The 20501-nt window shown below is 50.2% G+C and overlaps 1 protein-coding gene across 1 annotated transcript in view; it reads left to right on the plus strand.

Annotated features, from left to right (window-relative positions):
• Window positions 1-20501, plus strand: part of ARHGAP31 (Rho GTPase activating protein 31) — a 207781-nt gene that overhangs the window by 81194 nt on the left and 106086 nt on the right. Inside the window, exon 2 of the mRNA XM_063956769.1 lies at window positions 13845-13947. Coding sequence (XP_063812839.1) covers window positions 13845-13947 — 103 coding nt within the window. The remainder of the gene's footprint in view (window positions 1-13844; window positions 13948-20501) is intronic.

The raw sequence follows: 20501 nt of genomic DNA on the forward strand, positions 1-20501 counted from the left end.
CTGGATGAGCTGTAACCACATGGAGATAAATGAGAGCTCGGACTCGGAGGTACCTCAGCTGCTCCTGGGGCTGAATCACGAGGACGTGTCTGACAGACTCTGTGATTCCTGCGTTAGTCACAAGCACCCAGAATGTTACAGGATCACCGGAAATGCACATATACGGGATCCGGTCTGAAGATCGACAGTGTCTAGGTCGACAATGTTTAGGTCGACCACTATAGGTCGACAGTCACTAGGTCGACATGGATGGAAGGACGACAGGGTTTCTAGGTCGACATGTGCTAGGTCGACAGGTCTAAAGGTCGACATGCGTTTTTCACATTTTTTTTTTTCATACTTAACGATCCACGTGGACTACGATTGGAACGGTAAAGTGTGCCGAGCGAAGCAGTAGCGGAGCGAAGGCACCATGCCCGAAGCATGGCGAGCGAAGCGAGCCATGCGAGGGGACGCGGTGCACTAATTTGGGATCCCGGTCACTCTACGAAGAAAACGACACCAGAAAAAAATTAAATCCTCATGTCGACCTTTAGACCTGTCGACCTAGCACATGTCGACCTAGAAACCCTGTCGACCTTCCATCCATGTCGACCTAGTGACTGTCGACCTATAGTGGTCGACCTAAACATTGTCGACCTAGACACTGTCGATTTGATGAACCACACCCCACATATACATATATAAGAGCTGCCAAGCACAGTCACAGACACTGTATACACATAACCGCTTCAGGAGCCTGTAAGACCTGATGATACTTTCGTGGTTGAATATTTGTGTCAGGAATCCCGTAGCTTCCAAGAAAGATACATTAGAGAGAGATAAAGTACCAACCAATCAGGTCCTTACAGACTGTGTTTGAAAAATAACAGGAGCTGATTGGTTGGTGCTATACATCATCTCTGTCCACTGTAACTCTCTCCAAGCTTTGATAAATCTCCCCGTAAATAATTTCCAGACGGGAGTGACAAGTGATATATGAACTTAGTAGAATGTGTTGGACTAGTGCACCCCCCCCCCCCAAAATAAAATAAATAAAAAATAAATAAAAAGCAATAAAAAAATAAAATAAATCAGAAATTATATATATACTAGGTGATTCATCGCACCCTACGGGCACTCTTCACACTGTCGCCTTTCTGGCGTTCAATATTTGTAGTACAGGTTGAGTATCCCATATCCAAATATTCCGAAATACGGAATATTCCGAAGTACGGAATTTTTTGAGTGAGACTGAGATAGTGAAACCTTTGTTTTCTGATGGCTCAATGTACACACACTTTGTTTAATACACAAAGTTATTAAAAGTATTGTATTAAATGACCTTCAGGCTGTGTGTATAAGGTGTATATGAAACATAAATGATTTGTGTGAATGTAGACACACTTTGTTTAATGCACAAAGTTATAAAAAATATTGGCTAAAATGACCTTCAGGCTGTGTGTATAAGGTGTATATGTAACATAAATGCATTCTGTGCTTAGATCTAGGTCCCATCACCATGATATCTCATTATGGTATGCAATTATTCCAAAATACGGAATAATCAGATATCCAAAATACCTCTGGTCCCAAGCATTTTGGATAAGGGATACTCAACCTGTATATGGAGTATTACCATTGCAGGATGAAAGGGCGTCCAGTGATGAAGGGGGTATAGTCCCTTGCGACAGGGAGGGGAGGCCGGGGATGGAGGAGGAGGTCCGGAGGCGCTGCGGGTGGGGGAGGGGCAGGTGCGGTGGTGCCGCAGGTGGGGGAGGGGCAGGTGCAGGGGTGCCTCGGGTGGGGGAGGGGCGGGTGCCGTGGGTGGAGGAGGGGTGGGTGCGGGGGTGCTGCGGTTGGTGGGTCTGTAGGCGCCACGGATGGGGGAGGGGCAGGTGCGGGGGTGCCACGGATGGGGTCCAGAAGTGCTTTCGGGTGGTGGACGGGCGGGTGCGGGGGTGGCGCGTGTGAGGTAGGGGGTCCGGAGGCCCTGCTGGTGGGGGGGTCTGTAGGCGCCATGGATGGGGAAGGGGCAGGTGCGGGGGTGCCGCGGATGGGGTCCAGAGGTGCTACAGGTGGTGGAGGGTCGGGTGCGGGGGTGGCGCGGGTGAGGTGGGGGGTCCGGAGGCCCTGCTGGTGGGGGAGGGTCGGGTGCAGGTGTGTCACGGATGGGGGAGGGGTCCAGGGGTGCTGCGGGTGGGGGAAGTGCCGGGTGCGGGGGTTCCGTAGGTGGGGAAGGGGCAGGTGCGGGGGTGCCGCAGATGGGGGATGGGGTCCGGAGGCGCTGCGGGAGGTGGAGGGGTGGGTGCGGTGGTGTTGCGGTTGGGGTAGGGGGTCCGGAGGCACCAGTGGTGGGCCGGGTGCAGGGATGCTGCAGATGGGGTCCGCGGGCGCTGCGGGTGGGGGAGTATAATGGGGTATATATAATGGGGTGGGGTACACTGTCGGGGGAATATATAATGGGGTGGAGTACGCTGTGGGGGTATATATAATGGGGATGGGTACACTGGGGGGGTATATATAATGGGGATGGGTATACTGTGGGGGTTATATATAATGGGGATGGGGTATGTATAATGGGGTCGGGGTATTGGGGGAGACTCCCTACCATGGGTCCCTCACCTTTCCTGGCCAGCTCGCCTCTCTCTGCATCCCGCTGGCCGGAGCTTCTCCTCCTTGGCCCCGCAGGCAGGTGGCGCCGGAGCTGCCATTGGGTCAGTCCGGGAATCGGCATGAGGCCTACACCACCGCCCAGCCTGGATGCGGCCGTGGGTGAGCGGGAAACAGGGAGCGGAGGGGGCGGCTGCCTGGGCTGGGAGAGGAGGGGAGTCAGCGAGGAGAGCGGCATCCAGCAGCCGGGGCACAGGGACCACAGAGCTGCCCCCACCCGGGGTATATAAGGGGGCGTCCAGTCCTACACATAGCCCCGTACTCCGGGGGTTACAGTGCCGCTAGTACCGCATGCTGGGGGTTATAGCAGGGACGTGCGGTGAGGTGTTTGGCCAGATCTGTGACTGATTTCCTAACGCTGTGTGACTCCGCCCAGCGCTATACACACAGTCACAGATCTGGGCAAATATATAGGATATATATATATATATATATATATATAAAATACAAAGCCAGTGATTACTATATCTATTTACTAAGACTTGGATGGAGATAAAGTACCAGCTAATCAGCTCCTGTCATTTTTCAAACACAGGCTGTAACATGGCAGTTAGGAGCTGATTGGCTGGTACTTTATCTCCGTCCAAGTCTTAGTAAATAGATATAGTAATCACTGGCTTTGTATTTTATATATATATATATATATATATATATATATACATATATATATACTATATATTTGCCCAGATCTGTGACTGTGTGTATAGCGCTGGGCGGAGTCAGGAAATCAGTCACAGATCTGGCCAAACACCTCACCGCACGTCCCTGCTATAACCCCCAGTAAATAGACCCCATAGTATATTGCTGCCAGGGCACAGTGGTAAGTAGTGAATGATACACATGACGTGGCATAAGCAATACTAGGAGATATGACTAAACTGTACTAGAGGTAATGGTGCGTCATGCTCTGGTTCTTCGTGTACTGCTGTCAATCAAATAATCAGGTTGCTAATGAATGTGTATGGAAAGCATATCCATGTATCTATCTGTCATTAATGCTCTACTAAATGGGCAAAATCATCTACAATACATATTTTATGGTTAATGCTTATAAAAAGTACTTTATGTAGCAATGATAGAACACTGTTCCGTGTATTACTATATGGCGTATACGCTGTTAGGGCATATCTCCCACGATGTCTCCAAAAGAGCCTCTGACAGCAGCTGCATCTCACGTTGCGCTAGCTGTAACACACAGCTGCAGCACTAACAGGGCAGACATTGGGATATTGGGGGTCATTCCGAGTTGATCGCTAGATGAAAATGTTCGCTGTGCAGCGATGAAGCAAAAAAAGGCAATGCGCACGCGCGACGTACTTTCACAACGGCCGATGTAGTTTCACACAGGGTCTAGCGAAGCTTTTCAGTCGCACTGCTGGCAGCAGAGTGATTGACAGGAAAGCGGCGTTTCTGGGTGTCAATGCAGGCGTGGCTGGGCAAACGCAGGGCGTGTTCATGACGTCAAAACAGGAACTTAACAGTTTGAAGTGATCGCAAGCGCTGAGTAGGTCTGAAGCTACTCTGAAACTGCACAAAAAAAGTCTGCCGCCGCTCTGCGATCCTTTCGTTCGCACTTCTGCTAAGCTAAAATACACTCCCAGTGGGAGGCGGCATAGCGTTTGCACGGCTGCTAAAAACAGCTAGCGAATGAATGACCCCCATAGTGCGCACTGTTATCCCCAGAACACAGCCAGAGTACTGTGATGTCTACACAGAAACTCAGTGATAGGTTCCCTGTACGTCTCTGGCAGAGGACTCAGCCTGTGTTTGCCAACTGATTAATGACTACATCATAAAACATTTACTCTAGATTGTGAGCCGTGGAGCCGTGCCAGTGTTACTATTATCACTGCGCATTACTCGCCGCGTTAGGTCATACATAGCGTTCCGTGCCAGCTGTCATCTATTAGATTGCTAGCTCTTACCTTATAGCGGTGCGCTTTTGTTTGTGTAGCACTGTGTATATTGGCCCTCATTCCGAGTTGTTCGCTCGCAAGGCGAATGTAGCAGAGTTACACACGCTAAGCCGCCGCCTACTGGGAGTGAATCTTAGCTTCTTAAAATTGCGACCGACGTACGCGCAATATTGCGATTACAAACGAGTTAGCAGTTTCAGAGTAGCTCCAGACTTACTCTGCCTGTGCGATCATTTCAGTGCTTGTCGTTCCTGGTTGTCGTCACAAACACACCCAGCGTTCGCCCAGGCACTCCCACCGTTTCCCCGGCCACTCCTGCGTTTTTTCCGGAAACGGTAGCGTTTTCAGCCACACGCCCCTGAAACGCCGTGTATCCGCCCAGTAACACCCATTTCCTGTCAATCACATTACGATCGCCGGAGCGAAGAAAAAGCCGTGAGTAAAAATACTTTCTTCATAGTAAAGTTACTTGGCGCAGTCGCAGTGCGAACATTGCGCATGCGTACTAAGCGGATTTTCACTGCGATGCGATGAAAAATACCGAGCGAACAACTCGGAATGAGGGCCATTGTTGTTGTGCTTAAGAAATATTTTATTAAAAGTAATAATATAAATATTTACTAAAACCCTAATTAAAAATGGCCTCTTTCTTTTTGTTCATTTTTATTTTTTGCATTTTCCCTCTGACTGGAAATGCTGAGACGTCTGATATATACTCGTTAATGCAGATTTGGGGATTTTATATTCTCAAGCCCAGTAACACCATATATGGCGGTTAATGTTACCTTACAGATATGGCTGGGATGCGGTCAACATCCCGGCGCTCTGGATGCCTGCGGTCAGGTGACCAACGCCGGAATTTCAACACCACTCGGAATCCCGGTTCCGGAATCACGACAGATAGCATCCCGAAGGTAAGTATTGGGGTGAGGGTCAGGGTTAGGGCCTGGGGCGGAGAGGGGAGTTATGGTTATGCACTACAAGGGGGTTTGGCCGTAACCACCCCACCACTATCTTAGCCTTAACCGCCACCCCCTGTGATTAGCCGTAGCCGTAAGCCCCCCACTATCTTAGCCCTAGCCGCCACCCCCTGTGATTAGCCGAAAGCCCCCCACTATCTTAACCCTAGCCGCCACCCCCTGTGATTAGCCGTAGCCACCACCCCCTCACTATCTAAGCCCCAGCCGCCACCCCCTGTGATTAGCCGTAGCCACCACCCCCTCACTATCTTAGCCCCAGCCGCCACCCCCTGTGATTAGCCATAGCCGCCACCCTCTCACTATCTTAGCCCTAGCCGCCACCCCCTGTGATTAGCTGTAAGCCCTCCACTATCTTAGCCGCCACCCCCTGTGATTAGCCGTAGCCGCCACCCCCACTATCTTAGTCCCAGCCGCCACCCCCTGTGATTAGCCGTAACCCCCCACTATTTTAGCCTTAGCCGCCACCCCCTGTCATTAGCCGTAGCCGCCACCTCCTCACTATCTTAGCCCCAGCCGCCACCCCCTGTGATTAGCCGTAGCCGCCACCCTCTCACTATCTTAGCCCTAGCCGCCACCCCCTGTGATTAGCCGTAAGCCCCCCACTATCTTAGCCGCCACCCCCTGTGATTAGCCGTAGCCGCCACCCCCACTATCTTAGTCCCAGCCGCCACCCCCTGTGATTAGCCGTAACCCACCACTATTTTAGCCTTAGCCGCCACCCCCTGTCATTAGCCGTAGCCGCCACCCCCTCACTATCTTAGCCCCAGCCGCCACCCCCTGTGATTAGCCGTAGCCGCCACCCCCCACTATCTTAGCCCCAGCCGCCACCCCCTGTGATTAGCCGTAACCCCCCCACTATCTTAGCCCTAACGACACCCCCTGTGATTAGCCGTAGCCGCCACCCCCACTATCTTAGCCCCAGCCGCCACCCTGTGATTAGCCGTAACCCTCCCACTATCTTAGCCTTAGCCGTCACCCCCTGTGATTAGCCGTAGCCGCCACCCCCCACTATCTTAGCCCTAACCGCCACCCCCTGTGATAAGCCGTAGCCGCCACCCCCCACTATCTTAGCCCCAGCCGCCACCCCCTGTGATTAGCCGTAACCCCCCCACTATCTTAGCCTTAGCCGCCACCCCCTGTGATTAGCCGTAACCCCCCCACTATCTTAGCCTTAGCCGCCACCCCCTGTGATTAGCCGTAACCCCCCCACTATCTTAGCCTTAGCCGCCACCCCCTGTGATTAGCCGTAACCCCCCCACTATCTTAGCCCCAGCCGCCACCCCCTGTGATTAGCCGTAGCCGCCACCCCTCACTATCTTAGCCCCAGCCGCCACCCAGGCGGGTTAGGGTATGAGACAAGCAATGGATAAGTGCAGACAGTGCTGACTCTGGCCGTTCTGCTTTCAGTCTAATGTGTGAGCGGTAGCAGAGCAGGCTTTCCTCCAGGGCGTGCTGCGTGGTGTATGGACTGTGACATTCATTTGTCTCAAGGCTTATAAGCTGGCTGGAATCTGCTCTGGAGGATTGACGGACACTTTGCCGGCAGCTGGGGGCTCGGAATAGTGATGCTTTATTAGCGTGTGGTCTCCCCTCAAACAGCTGGTGTCTGGCGAGTGTCCAGCGTGTACACTATGGCGTACCAGCGATATTTATACCATAAATAATACAGCCACTGACGTCGCCTCATTCATAGTACAACCAAATAGGCCATACTCCTGTATACTTGTCCTTTATTTCATGTATTTATTACTGGACTGACAAACAGCCTTAGGGACCTAACTAACTATCAAAGGATCAGACTCCTTCATCACCACACACGGGTTTTGGAGCAAAAGTTACAGTATGCTAATGTCAATTATTTGAGTGTGCCGACACGAATCTCTTTGTTGCTGTAGTTTTTCTAAACTGAGACTCTGTTACGTCCTATCATATTACAGCTAGGTTACTCTAATAGCCGCACACAGTACAGTACGGTACAGAGCCAAACATTATGTAACTCAGCGCACCCTCTGTCGGCTCACTGACCAGCATCATCTTATTACTGATCAAATACATTTCTCTGTATATGGATAATACTTTTGCTGAATCCAATGTGTATGGCCTCACTGAAACAATACTGTATCAATATTCATGAGATACTAAATAATTTGCACTCTCTGTGATGTCACTGGTTCCTAGTGACTGGATAGGCTGCACTCTCTGTGATATCACTGGTTCCTAGTGACTGGATAGGCTGCAATCTCTGTGATGTCACTGGTTCCTAGTGACTGGATAGGCTGCACTCTCTGTGATATCACTGGTTCCTAGTGACTGGATAGGCTGCAATCTCTGTGATGTCACTGGTTCCTAGTGACTGGATAGGCTGCACTCTCTGTGATGTCACTGGTTCCTAGTGACTGGATAGGTTGCAGTCCCAGTGATATCACTGGTTCCTAGTGAGTGGATAGGCTGCACTCTCAGTGATGTCACTGGTTCCTAGTGAGTGGATAGGCTGTACTCTCAGTAATATCACTGGTTCCTAGTGAGTGGATAGGCTGCACTCTCAGTGATATCACTGGTTCCTAGTGACTGGAGAGGCTGCACTCTCAGTGATATCACTGGTTCCTAGTGACTGGACAGGCTGCACTCTCAGTGATATCACTGGTTCCTAGTGACTGGACAGGCTGCACTCTCAGTGATGTCACTGGCTCCTAGTGACTGGATAGGCTGTACTCTCAGTGGTGTCACTAGTTTCTAGTGACTGGATAGGCTGCACTCTCAGTGATGTCACTGGTTCCTAGTGACTGGATAGGCTGCATTCTCAGTGATGTCACTGGTTCCTAGTGACTGGATAGGTTGTTTTCTCAGTGATGTCACTGGTTCCTAGTGACTGGATAGGCTGCACTCTCAGTGATGTCACTGGTTCCTAGTGACTGGATAGGCTGCATTCTCAGTGATGTCACTGGTTCCTAGTGACTGGATAGGCTGCACTCTCAGTGATGTCACTGGTTCCTAGTGACTGGATATGTTGTGTACTCGGTGATGTCACTGGTTCCTAGTGACTGGATAGGCTGCAAATGTTTTGTTCCTGGACTTCCTTGCCAGTGGCTTCTCCAGATGAGGGCTTGCAGCACAGTCCAAAATTCAGATAGAGGAGCCGCACCAACTGCCACCCCGAACACTGCCAAATATTGCCGGCCGGAACTCGCTGGCAGTTGGTGCGGCTCCCCTTTTTGAATTTTGGACTGTGCTGCAGCCCCGCCTCTGCAGCTGCCGCTGGCAGTGACGTCCAGGAACAGAGGATTTTGTACCTTATGGAATGGGTCATGGTGGAGGGTATGAGTAGATGTAGTTTATAAGAAGCTTTGTATGGTAAGGATGCCGGAGCTGCCCGTGTAGGTTCAGGGTCCACTCCTATGTAACAGAAACAGTTTTTGGAGATGTTTTCTCCACAGTGGGAGCAGTTACTATGTCAGGCTCTCAGATAACAGATCATCCCCATTTGTCAGTGGCTGCAATCAGCTGACAAGATGTCTGAGGTGTCTCTGTTTTTTTCCAGCAGCTGTTTACAATCATCAGGAGATCAGATGATGCAGATGTGCTTCTGGTTTCTGCATTTCAGGCAGAATGAGCAAATAAAAGCAGCTGGCATCTCGCACATAAACAGGAGCTGATGCCCAGCAAGAGTGTAAATAACAGCACCTGGACCGCGCCAGCTCGGTGTCACCATAACGTAATAAGAGCCGCCATGAGGAAAAAAACTTTTATCTTCCTTCATCTCAATAGCAGGCGGCATGGTCACATCATACCAGTTTGAAAAAAGGAAAAGTTGGTACATATAACAGATACACCAACCGATATTACCAGCTGGCTGCCAGTTGCTGCCGAGTGGGAGTGTAGCCCTATACCCTAGAATCCGGCCAGGCCCACATAATCCAGGACAGTTTGGCGGTGTGATTAAGAGTAATATATCTGCACATTGAGGAAGGGAAGGTAGCGTCAGTGTGTGGATGAACAGGGAGAGACGAGCAAGACTCGCTGGAAATAGTAAATGTAGTGGGTGTGGGGAGAGAGGGGTGAGTGCCGGGTGAGCGCAGTGGAGTACCCACGCCAGGAATGTCACCCTTCAGCTACTCAGGTGTTCTGGACGAGTGGTAATGAAAGCTGATAAGTAGCTGCTGATATGTAGAGTAAATAGGGTGTCATCTGTAACGAATGCATTCCGAGTGTTAGTTACAGATTAACCGCTGAGTGATATATTTGTGCGCTGTATAGTTATGTCACATGCTGTAATAGGGCCTGATTCCTGATGCGCGCAAAAGCACATGCAGCCGCGCCTGTGGGGCGGTCGCCCTTGTGGCCACAATCATCAAAAGAATATTGCTGAGGGATGCTGGTCTGGAGCGCCAAGGGTTAACTTACCTACACACCGGACCAGCCTTTACCGATATATGCACATGCGTGAGCCAGCTCGCCAGCACGCCCACACGCAGTAGAATTAGAAACACAGATATGGGCTGTCAGTTCCACTGAATAAAAATAAATATAAAAATAAAACTTTTAGGGGGATATTCAATTAGCTCTGGTAATCTCGGAGCTATTGAATTCGCCCTTCTGCCTATTCAATTGAGGCTCGTTTTCGCCCGTTTTTGAAGCTTATTTTCTGCAATGCCTTTTCACCTTGTTTTTTTTTTTAGTGAAAAGGCATTGGCAAAAAATGGCTAAAAATCTGTGAAAACGGCCCACGGTTTCGCCGGCACAGGTGAGAAAACGTGGATTCGCCAATACACATGATTTCAGCTCCTGCTGAATTTTTTGCCCAGGCGAAAAAAACGCCCTGCAAATGAATATGGCGAATCCCCATTTGCCCTAAAAATAGCAAAAAGTCCAGTTTTTGTGCCTAGGCTAAAAAAACGGGCCTAATTGAATACCCCCCTAAAGTTAGGGACAGTTCTCTGCAACATGGAATAGTCCCTGATAATTAAGGTGAGCTGACAACTATCACAAGGACCATAGACCTCGGCCCCCGACGCATATTGCGCAGTAGCGCAGCGCAGCAGGGGATAGGCCCTGATGATAGCAGAGCCCTGTGCCAGCTAATCCCAGTAATACTCAGATATTTTGTGAATGGATTTTTCATACCTGTGTTATTTATAGTAACAGAATAGACCCTGTACCCAGTCACCCTAAACACACATTACCCTCTGAGGTCTGCTCATTGGGACCCTACCACTGACTACAGAAGCTGACACCCAGCCATATAGGCATAGTCCCAGCATTCGCACTGACACTTGTGTCCCTGAGCCTCACACCTCAGCGTCGAGGCACCAGATGATACATGAGGCGTCGCCTGTGCTGAGAATGGGGAAGTCACAGGGAAAGTGCGAGCATGAGAGGAAATGAGACGGGAAGTTCCGGCAGTTGGACAGGGGAGCAAAGACAACGGCCTGTTGCGTCTGACTCGTCCTGCAGTCCACTGTGCATCCTGGAACTTTTACCCACGAGGAAAGATTTTACTGGAAGGCCAGACAAGATTGCAGACTGTTCGCTTTTGACCTCATTCCTAAGGACACACTTTGGGGCAGATATATTTATATCTAAAAGCCTGGAGAAGTGATAAAGAAGTGATAAGTGAAAGGTGATAATGCCCCAGACAATCAGTACGGGTATTACAAATGACAAATAGGAGCTGAAGGCTTGATACGCCTATCCCTATATCTTTGATGCATGGACGGGTTCCTAGCGTAACTTTGTCTCACCTCCTCATTAGAGAAAGTTTCATGTTGTACTAAACTGGGTCCCTGGACTGATCTATAACCAGAACTTGCCTTGATCATCTTCAGCGTTTCTCAGGGTTACCCTAATCAGCAGACGTGTTAGTGGGCGCTGGCTGCTGCTTGGAGGAGAAACCTGCTGGGGACAGCTACATAGTGCTGTTATACTGTTGCTTACATGTAATCAGGGGTTAAAGTGTGGGGGGGGGGGGGGGACGAGGTGGAACTGAGTTCCACCACCTGTATTGGCATTGGGAACTAGTCCCACCATGTCCATTGCCCTGCACAGTAATTCCAACAGAAAAGCCCACCCCATCATCTGCATCAATCGATGATACAGGCGGCACTAGTGTTGCTGATGAGCTGCAGCCACCTACTCCTTCCTCAGGTCCTGGTGCCTCCATGGTCCTCCTCCATGAGTTCCACCACCTCACCAGGACCACTTTAAGACATACTTGCCTACCCTCCCGGAATGGCCGGGAGGCTCCCGAAAATCGGGTGACCCTCCCGGCCCCCCGGAAAGGTGGGCAAGCCTCCCGCTTTCCCCCTCGGCCGCCCGCAACAGAGAACAAGCAGGCGGCCCGAGGGGGTCCGATGACGCGATTCGCGCTGAATCGCGTCATCGTAGCTCCGCCCCCCGCTATGCAGCGGCTCGTTTCTCGGCACAGCACAGCGGGGGGCGGAGTCACGATGACGCGATCCTGATGTTACGCCCCCGGACCGCCCATTCTGCTGCCAGCCACGCCTCCGGACCGCCTATCCTGTGCCGGCCACGCCCCCCATACACCTACAACGCTGCCTCCTCCCGGAAGAGGAGGCAGCGAAGTAGGTAACTATGCTTTAAGCCCTGCATGTAATACTAAAGTATCAGTGTTTCTGTAATGCAGTCTGCACAAGCTGGTACTTTAGGGCAGGAAGTGCACAGGGAACTGCTGGATAGCTCACACTAACCTGTAACCCAAACTGAACGCACACAGCATATGAAGCCAGATGCATATGGCTTGGGTTCGGCCAACCGCCGGTCACATAACTACATCCCATGAATAAATACCATAGTTATCTGTATTTACAAATAGGTGCCCATGTTGGAATCACAAAAACTGGCCCTATATATCCCATACTTACCTACTCTCCCGGAAGCTGCGGGAGGCTCCCGTTTTTTTGGGTAGCCTCCCGCACCCCCGGAAGAGTAGGCAGGTCTCCTGCATCCTGCTCGCACCCTAGTGATGCTGGCAGGATGGAGAGATAATCCCCCATATTCGCGGGTCCGTGTGGTGGGGAAGGGGTTAAAATGATGCCAATTGCATCATTTTAGCCCCGCCCCCTTCCTGCGGGCCCGCGAATTGCTGCGTTTTTCGATGTGGTGGTGGGGCTTGCTGATGTCCTCTCCTCCGGGCTTCTCCCAGAGAGAGGAGAAATGTAAAGTAGGTAAGTATGATATTTCCCAGTTCTTGGTGACCAATGTACCATACATCCCCAGGAACCACGTGTGCCAGACAGAGCCCAGTCTCTTGTGCCGGGGACTGTTCCTATTTACTAAGCCTCGGCGAGAGATAAAGTGGAAATAAAGCCAGCCAACCAGCTCCTGTCATTTTTCAAATACAGCCTGCGACAGGACAGTTAGGAGCTGATTGGCTGATACTTTATCTCCTGACACCTTGGTTGGCTCTTTACAGCTTCAAGATGGAGGGAGCACTGCTCTCCGGGTACGCCTTCACCTGCCCAATAACAGGCAGATGGCACATGTGGGTAGGGTTACAGGTGATGGGATTATGGGCTTTCTGTTTCAAGCAGCGGAAAGAGTGGAGAAGTTTCCCATAGCAACCAAAGAACTTTGAGGTAGCATTTGTCAAGCAAATTCAATAAAACGTTAGGTAAAAGCTGATTGGCTGGTACGGCAACTTCGCCACACCTTTCTGCATGATACGTCAACCCTATACAACAGGAGAGAACAGAACAGTTGGTTTGTATGTAGTCTATATATATATATATATATATATATATCCTTCTGCATTATAATCGCCCCACCCCTGGTTGTATGAGCTGCAGAAATTGCTTCTTGATGAATAATTGATGATGATGATGGTTACGGTTGAGGAAAGAACAGCTCAGACCTCAGGGCCAATGGGGGTTAATCCAAACTAACGTGTCTGTCAGCTCCCTCTGCCTGTGTAGGCGTCACCGCACGTTTTTAGTGTAATGTCACATGATTTGTGCTGATTAACGCAACAATACCTTGTAACTGGTGTAACGTACTGCCGGTAGTGCAATGTAATATGAATGACATCAGGTAACCAGCCATAGAGGCATCTGGGTCATCTGGCATCAGCTGGTAGCTGCCATGCTGCTTGCTTGACCATTGGTTAAGAAGTGAAAATGATTTTCAAGCTGACGCAACTTTATAAGTCGTTATAAGATTCCGACTGAAGACAAACTGCTTGTCGAATGTATTCATTTAAAATATTTGTACCTATTTCCATTCATAACTGATAGGTAATGACCCGCTCCTCTCAGAGTGACCCCTTTCCGTCTCTCTCCTGTAGTTCCCCTGGTGTTGAAGAGCTGCGCAGAGTTCATCGAGAGTCACGGCGTTGTGGATGGAATCTACCGGCTATCAGGAATAACGTCTAACATACAGAAGCTGAGGTACTCGCGCTTTTTTGGGTTAAGGCAGAAAACATGCGCTGCGAACCTGTGCAGGTTTGCAGAAGCGGAAATACATTACCAAAGCTTGTCACTAATAAAAGTTAGATGAGACTATATAGGTCAGAATCCGCCATGGTCTAGTCTGTGTGATCTCCCGCTGAGGGTAAGATGAAAAAAGCTCCATTAATTAGGTATTACCTCATGGGAATACCCAGTGACCTCATCCTTGTATAGAAATAATTTTATTCCAGTCATTTGTAGTTGCTAGTTTGTGAATCCTTCAGGATTTTCAGAATTTCTGCAGAAATGGGACCTTGGATCTGCTTAAATCTCCATCTAAGTCATAAAAGTATGTAAAGAGAACCCAATAAACCAAATCCAAAATGATACAGCATGCTTTTTTATTCATCTGGGTGTTCACGCAAGAAGTCACCAACATCCATGATTTGAAGCTATTTTACCAGGAGGAATGGGACAAAGTTCCTCCAAGCTGACAGATCGGCCATTACCATATATGTTTTATTGGGTGTAGTACTGCTGACCGGCGGTCAGGAGACCGCCGGTCACCTTACCGACGCCGGGATCCCGGCAGCGTACCGACGCCGGGATCCCAGCGGGGAGGGGCGAGTGCAGCTAGCCCCTTGCGGGCTCGGTGGCGACCTGCGGTCGCCACGGGTTCTATTCCCACTCTATGGGTGTCGTGGACACCCACGAGTAGAAATAGTCCCTGTTGGTCGGCATGCCGACCATCGGGATAGTGACCCGTCGGGATGGTGGCGGAGGTCATGTGACTGTCGGTCAGGTGACCGCCGGTCACATGAATACCACCCGTTTTATTGGGGTTTGGTGGACACCCACGAGTGGGAATAGCCCTTGTGTACCGGGATTCCGGCTGGAGGCATTGTCGGCTGTTGGGATTTCAGTTTCGGTATCCTGAATGCTGGGATCCCGACCGTCGTCAAATTGACTATATCCCATTTTATTGAAGTCATTACGGCCCAGTGAAGGGGTCACGCCAGTCACTGAGTTCTATACATTCACATTTTCCTGCAAATACATTTTCACAACATAGGGGGTAATTCAGACCTGATCGCACCCTAGCTTTTTTTGCAGCATGCGTATACACCGCAATGCGCAGGGGCGTTGCACGGGTACAAAGCAGATCGTTGCTGTGCGATGGGTTTTACGAAGAATCCATTCGCACAGCCGAACGCAAGGAGATTGACAGGAAGAGGGCGTTTGTGGGTGTCAACTGACCGTTTTCTGGGAGTGTTTGGAAAAACGCAGGCGTGTCCAAGCGTTTGCAGGGTGGGTGTCTGACGTCAATTCCGGGACCGGACAGGCTGAAGTGATCGCAGCGGCTGAGTAAGTTCTGAGCTACTCAGAAACTGCACAGAGTTTTCTCTGACGTCCTAGTGGATGCTGGGACTCCGTAAGGACCATGGGGAATAGCGGCTCCGCAGGAGACAGGGCACAAGAGTAAAAGCTTTAGGATCAGGTGGTGTGCACTGGCTCCTCCCCCTATGACCCTCTTCCAAGCCTCAGTTAGATTTTTGTGCCCGAACGAGAAGGGTGCAGGCTAGGTGGCTCTCCTGAGCTGCTTAGAATAAAAGTTTAATTTAGGTTTTTTATTTTCAGTGAGTCCTGCTGGCAACAGGCTCACTGCATCGTGGGACTAAGGGGAGAAGAAGCGAACTCACCTGCGTGCAGATTGGGCTTCTTAGGCTACTGGACATTAGCTCCAGAGGGACGATCACAGGTACAGCCTGGATGGGTCACCGGAGCCGCGCCGCCGTCCCCCTTACAGAGCCAGAAGAGACGAAGAGGTCCGGTGAAATCGGCGGCAGTAGACAATCCTGTCTTCAGACTAAGGTAGCGCACAGCACCGCAGCTGTGCGCCATTGCTCTCAGCACACTTCACACTCCGGTCACTGAGGGTGCAGGGCGCTTGGGGGGGAGCGCCCTGAGACGCAATATAAATGATAATACCTTAGGTGGCAAAAGAATACATCACATATAGCTCCTGGGCTATATGGATGTATTTTAACCCCTGCCATTTTTACACAAAAGAGCGGGAGATAAGGACGTCGTGAAGGGGCGGAGCCTATCTCCTCAGCACACAAGCGCCATTTTCCCTCACAGTTCCGCTGGAAGGACGGCTCCCTGACTCTCCCCTGCAGTCCTGCTTCAGAATCAGGGTAAAAAAGAGAAGGGGGGGCACTATTGGCAGCAAATGACAATATAAACAGCAGCTATAAGGGAATAACACTTATATAAGGTTATCCCTGTATATATATATAGCGCTGGGTGTGTGCTGGCAGACTCTCCCTCTGTCTCTCCAAAGGGCTCGTGGGGTCCTGTCCTCTATCAGAGCATTCCCGGTGTGTGTGCTGTGTGTCGGTACGTGTGTGTCGACATGTATGAGGAGGAAAATGATGTGGAGGCGGAGCAATTGCCTGCGTTAGTGATGTCACCCCCTAGGGAGTCGACACCTGACTGGATGATCGTGTCCAAACAATTAAGTGATAATGTCAACACTTTGCAAAAAACTGTTGACGACATGAGACAGCCGGCAAATCAATTAGTGCCTGTCCAGGCGTCTCAGACACCGTCAGGGGCCCTAAAACGCCCGTTACCTCAGTGGGTCGACACAGACCCAGACACAGATACTGAGTCTAGTGTCGACGGTGATGAGTCGAACGTAATGTCCAGTAGGGCCACACGTTACATGATCACGGCAATGAAGGAAGCATTGCACATTTCTGACACTACAAATACCACTAAGAAGGGTATTATGTGGGGGGTGAAAAAACTACCAATAGTTTTTCCTGAGTCAGATGAATTGAATGAGGTATGTGATAAAGCGTGGGTTTCTCCCGACAAAAAACTGCTAATTTCTAATAAATTATTGGCACTATATCCTTTCCCATCAGAGGTTAGGACACGTTGGGAAACACCCCCTAGGGTAGATAAGGCGCTCACACGTTTATCTAAACAAGTAGCGTTACCGTCTCCTGATACGGCCACCCTCAAAGAACCAGCTGATAGAAGGCTGGAAAATATCCTAAAAAGTATATACACACATACTGGTGTTATACTGCGACCAGCAATCGCTTCAGCCTGGATGTGCAGTGCTGGAGTCGCGTGGTCGGATTCCCTGACTGAAAATATTGATACCCTGGATAGGGACAATATATTGTTAACTATAGAGCATTTGAAGGATGCATTACTATATATGCGTGATGCACAGAGGGATATTTGCACCCTGGCATCAAGAGTAAGTGCTCTGTCCATCTCTGCCAGAAGAACGTTATGGACGCGTCAGTGGTCAGGGGATGCGGATTCCAAACGACATATGGAAGTATTGCCGTATAAAGGGGAGGAGTTATTTGGGGCTGGTCTTTCGGACCTGGTGGCCACGGCAACGGCTGGAAAGTCCACCTTCTTACCCCAGGTCACTTCACATCAGCAGAAAAAGACACCGTCTTTTCAAACTCAGTCCTTTCGTTCCCATAAATACAAGCGAGCAAAAGGCCATTCCTTTCTGCCCCGGGGCAGAGGAAGGGGAAAAAGACTGCACCATGCAGCCGCTTCCCAGGATCAGAAGCCTTCCCCTGCTTCTGCCAAGTCTTCAGCATGACGCTGGGGCTTTACAAGCAGACTCAGACTTGGTGGGGGCCTGTCTCAAGAATTTCAACGCGCAGTGGGCTCACTCGCAAGTGGATCCCTGGATTCTACAGGTAGTATCGCAGGGGTACAAACTGGAATTCGAGGCGTTTCCCCCTCGCCGGTTCCTGAAGTCTGCTCTGCCAAAGTCTCCCTCCGACAGGGAGGCAGTTCTGGAAGCCATTCACAAGCTGTATTCCCAGCAGGTGATAATCAAGGTACCCCTCCTACAACAAGGAAAGGGGTATTATTCCATGCTGTTTGTGGTACCGAAGCCGGACGGCTCGGTGAGACCAATTTTAAATCTGAAATCCTTGAACACTTACATAAAAAGGTTCAAATTCAAGATGGAATCACTCAGAGCGGTGATAGCGAACCTGGAAGAAGGGGACTATATGGTGTCTCTGGACATCAAAGATGCTTATCTCCACGTCCCAATCTACCCTTCTCACCAAGGGTATCTCAGGTTTGTAGTACAAGACTGTCATTATCAGTTTCAGACGCTGCCGTTTGGGTTGTCCACGGCACCTCGGGTCTTTACCAAGGTAATGGCCGAAATGATGATTCTTCTTCGAAGAAAAGGCATCTTAATTATCCCTTACTTGGACGATCTCCTGATAAGGGCAAGGTCCAGGGAACAGTTAGAAGTCGGAGTAGCACTATCTCAGATAGTGTTACGTCAGCACGGGTGGATCCTAAATATTCCAAAATCGCAGCTGATTCCAACGACACGTCTTCTGTTCCTAGGAATGATTCTGGACACAGTCCAGAAGAAGGTTTTTCTCCCGGAGGAGAAGGCCAAGGAGTTATCCGAGCTAGTCAGGAACCTCCTAAAACCAGGCCAGGTGTCAGTGCATCAGTGCACGAGGGTCCTGGGAAAAATGGTGGCTTCTTACGAAGCAATTCCATTCGGAAGATTCCATGCAAGAACGTTTCAGTGGGATCTACTGGACAAATGGTCCGGTTCGCATCTTCAGATGCAGCAGCGGATAACCCTGTCACCAAAGACAAGGGTGTCCCTCCTGTGGTGGTTGCAGAGTGCTCATCTTCTAGAGGGCCGCAGATTCGGCATTCAGGATTGGATCCTGGTGACCACGGATGCAAGCCTGAGAGGCTGGGGAGCAGTCACACAGGGAAGAAACTTCCAGGGCTTGTGGTCAAGCATGGAAACATCTCTTCATATAAACATTCTGGAACTACGGGCCATTTACAATGCCCTAAGTCAAGCGAAACCCCTGCTTCAGGGTCAGGCGGTATTGATCCAATCGGACAACATCACGTCAGTCGCCCACGTAAACAGACAGGGCGGCACGAGAAGCAGGAGGGCAATGGCAGAAGCTGCAAGGATTCTTCGCTGGGCGGAAAATCATGTGATAGCTCTGTCAGCAGTGTTCATTCCGGGAGTGGACAACTGGGAAGCAGACTTCCTCAGCAGACACGACCTTCACCCGGGAGAGTGGGGACTTCACCCAGAAGTCTTCCACCTGATTGTAAACCGTTGGGAAAAACCAAAGGTGGACATGATGGCGTCACGTCTAAACAAAAAACTAGACAGATATTGCGCCAGGTCAAGGGACCCTCAGGCAATAGCGGTGGACGCTCTGGTGACACCGTGGGTGTACCAGTCAGTGTATGTGTTCCCTCCTCTGCCTCTCATACCAAAAGTACTGAGAATCATAAGAAGGAGAGGAGTAAGAACGATACTCGTGGTTCCGGATTGGCCAAGAAGGACTTGGTACCCGGAACTTCAAGAGATGCTCACGGAAGACCCGTGGCCTCTACCTCTAAGAAAGGACCTGCTCCAGCAGGGGCCTTGTCTGTTCCAAGACTTACCGCGGCTGCGTTTGACGGCATGGCGGTTGAACGCCGGATCCTGAAGGAAAAAGGCATTCCAGATGAAGTCATCCCTACCCTGGTCAAAGCCAGGAAGGATGTAACTGCAAAACATTATCACCGCATTTGGCGAAAATATGTTGCGTGGTGTGAGGCCAAGAAGGCCACTACAGAGGAATTTCAACTGGGTCGTTTCCTCCATTTCCTGCAAACAGGACTGTCTATGGGCCTAAAATTAGGGTCCATTAAGGTTCAAATTTCGGCCCTGTCGATTTTCTTCCAGAAAGAACTGGCTTCAGTACCTGAAGTTCAGACATTTGTAAAAGGGGTACTGCATATACAACCTCCTTTTGTGCCTCCAGTGGCACCTTGGGATCTCAATGTTGTTTTGAGGTTCCTTAAGTCACATTGGTTTGAACCACTCACCACTGTGGACTTAAAATATCTCACATGGAAGGTGACGATGCTGTTAGCCCTGGCTTCAGCCAGGCGTGTGTCAGAATTGGCGGCTTTATCATATAAAAGCCCTTACTTAATTTTTCATTCTGACAGGGCAGAATTGAGGACTCGTCCTCAATTTCTCCCTAAGGTGGTTTCTGCTTTTCACATGAACCAACCTATTGTGGTGCCTGCGGCTACTAGGGACTTGGAGGACTCCAAGTTACTTGACGTTGTCAGGGCCCTGAAAATATATGTTTCCAGGACGGCTGGAGTCAGAAAGTCTGACTCGCTGTTTATCCTGTATGCACCCAACAAGCTGGGTGCTCCTGCTTCTAAGCAGACTATTGCTCGTTGGATTTGTAGTACAATTCAGCTTGCACATTCTGTGGCAGGCCTGCCACAGCCAAAATCTGTAAATGCCCATTCCACAAGGAAAGTGGGCTCATCTTGGGCGGCTGCCCGAGGGGTCTCGGCTTTACAACTTTGCCGAGCAGCTACTTGGTCAGGGGCAAACACATTTGCTAAATTCTACAAATTTGATACCCTGGCTGAGGAGGACCTGGAGTTCTCTCATTTGGTGCTGCAGAGTCATCCGCACTCTCCCGCCCGTTTGG

This window comes from Pseudophryne corroboree, chromosome 2, assembly GCF_028390025.1.
Source record: "Pseudophryne corroboree isolate aPseCor3 chromosome 2, aPseCor3.hap2, whole genome shotgun sequence".
Lineage (NCBI taxonomy): Eukaryota > Metazoa > Chordata > Amphibia > Anura > Myobatrachidae > Pseudophryne > Pseudophryne corroboree.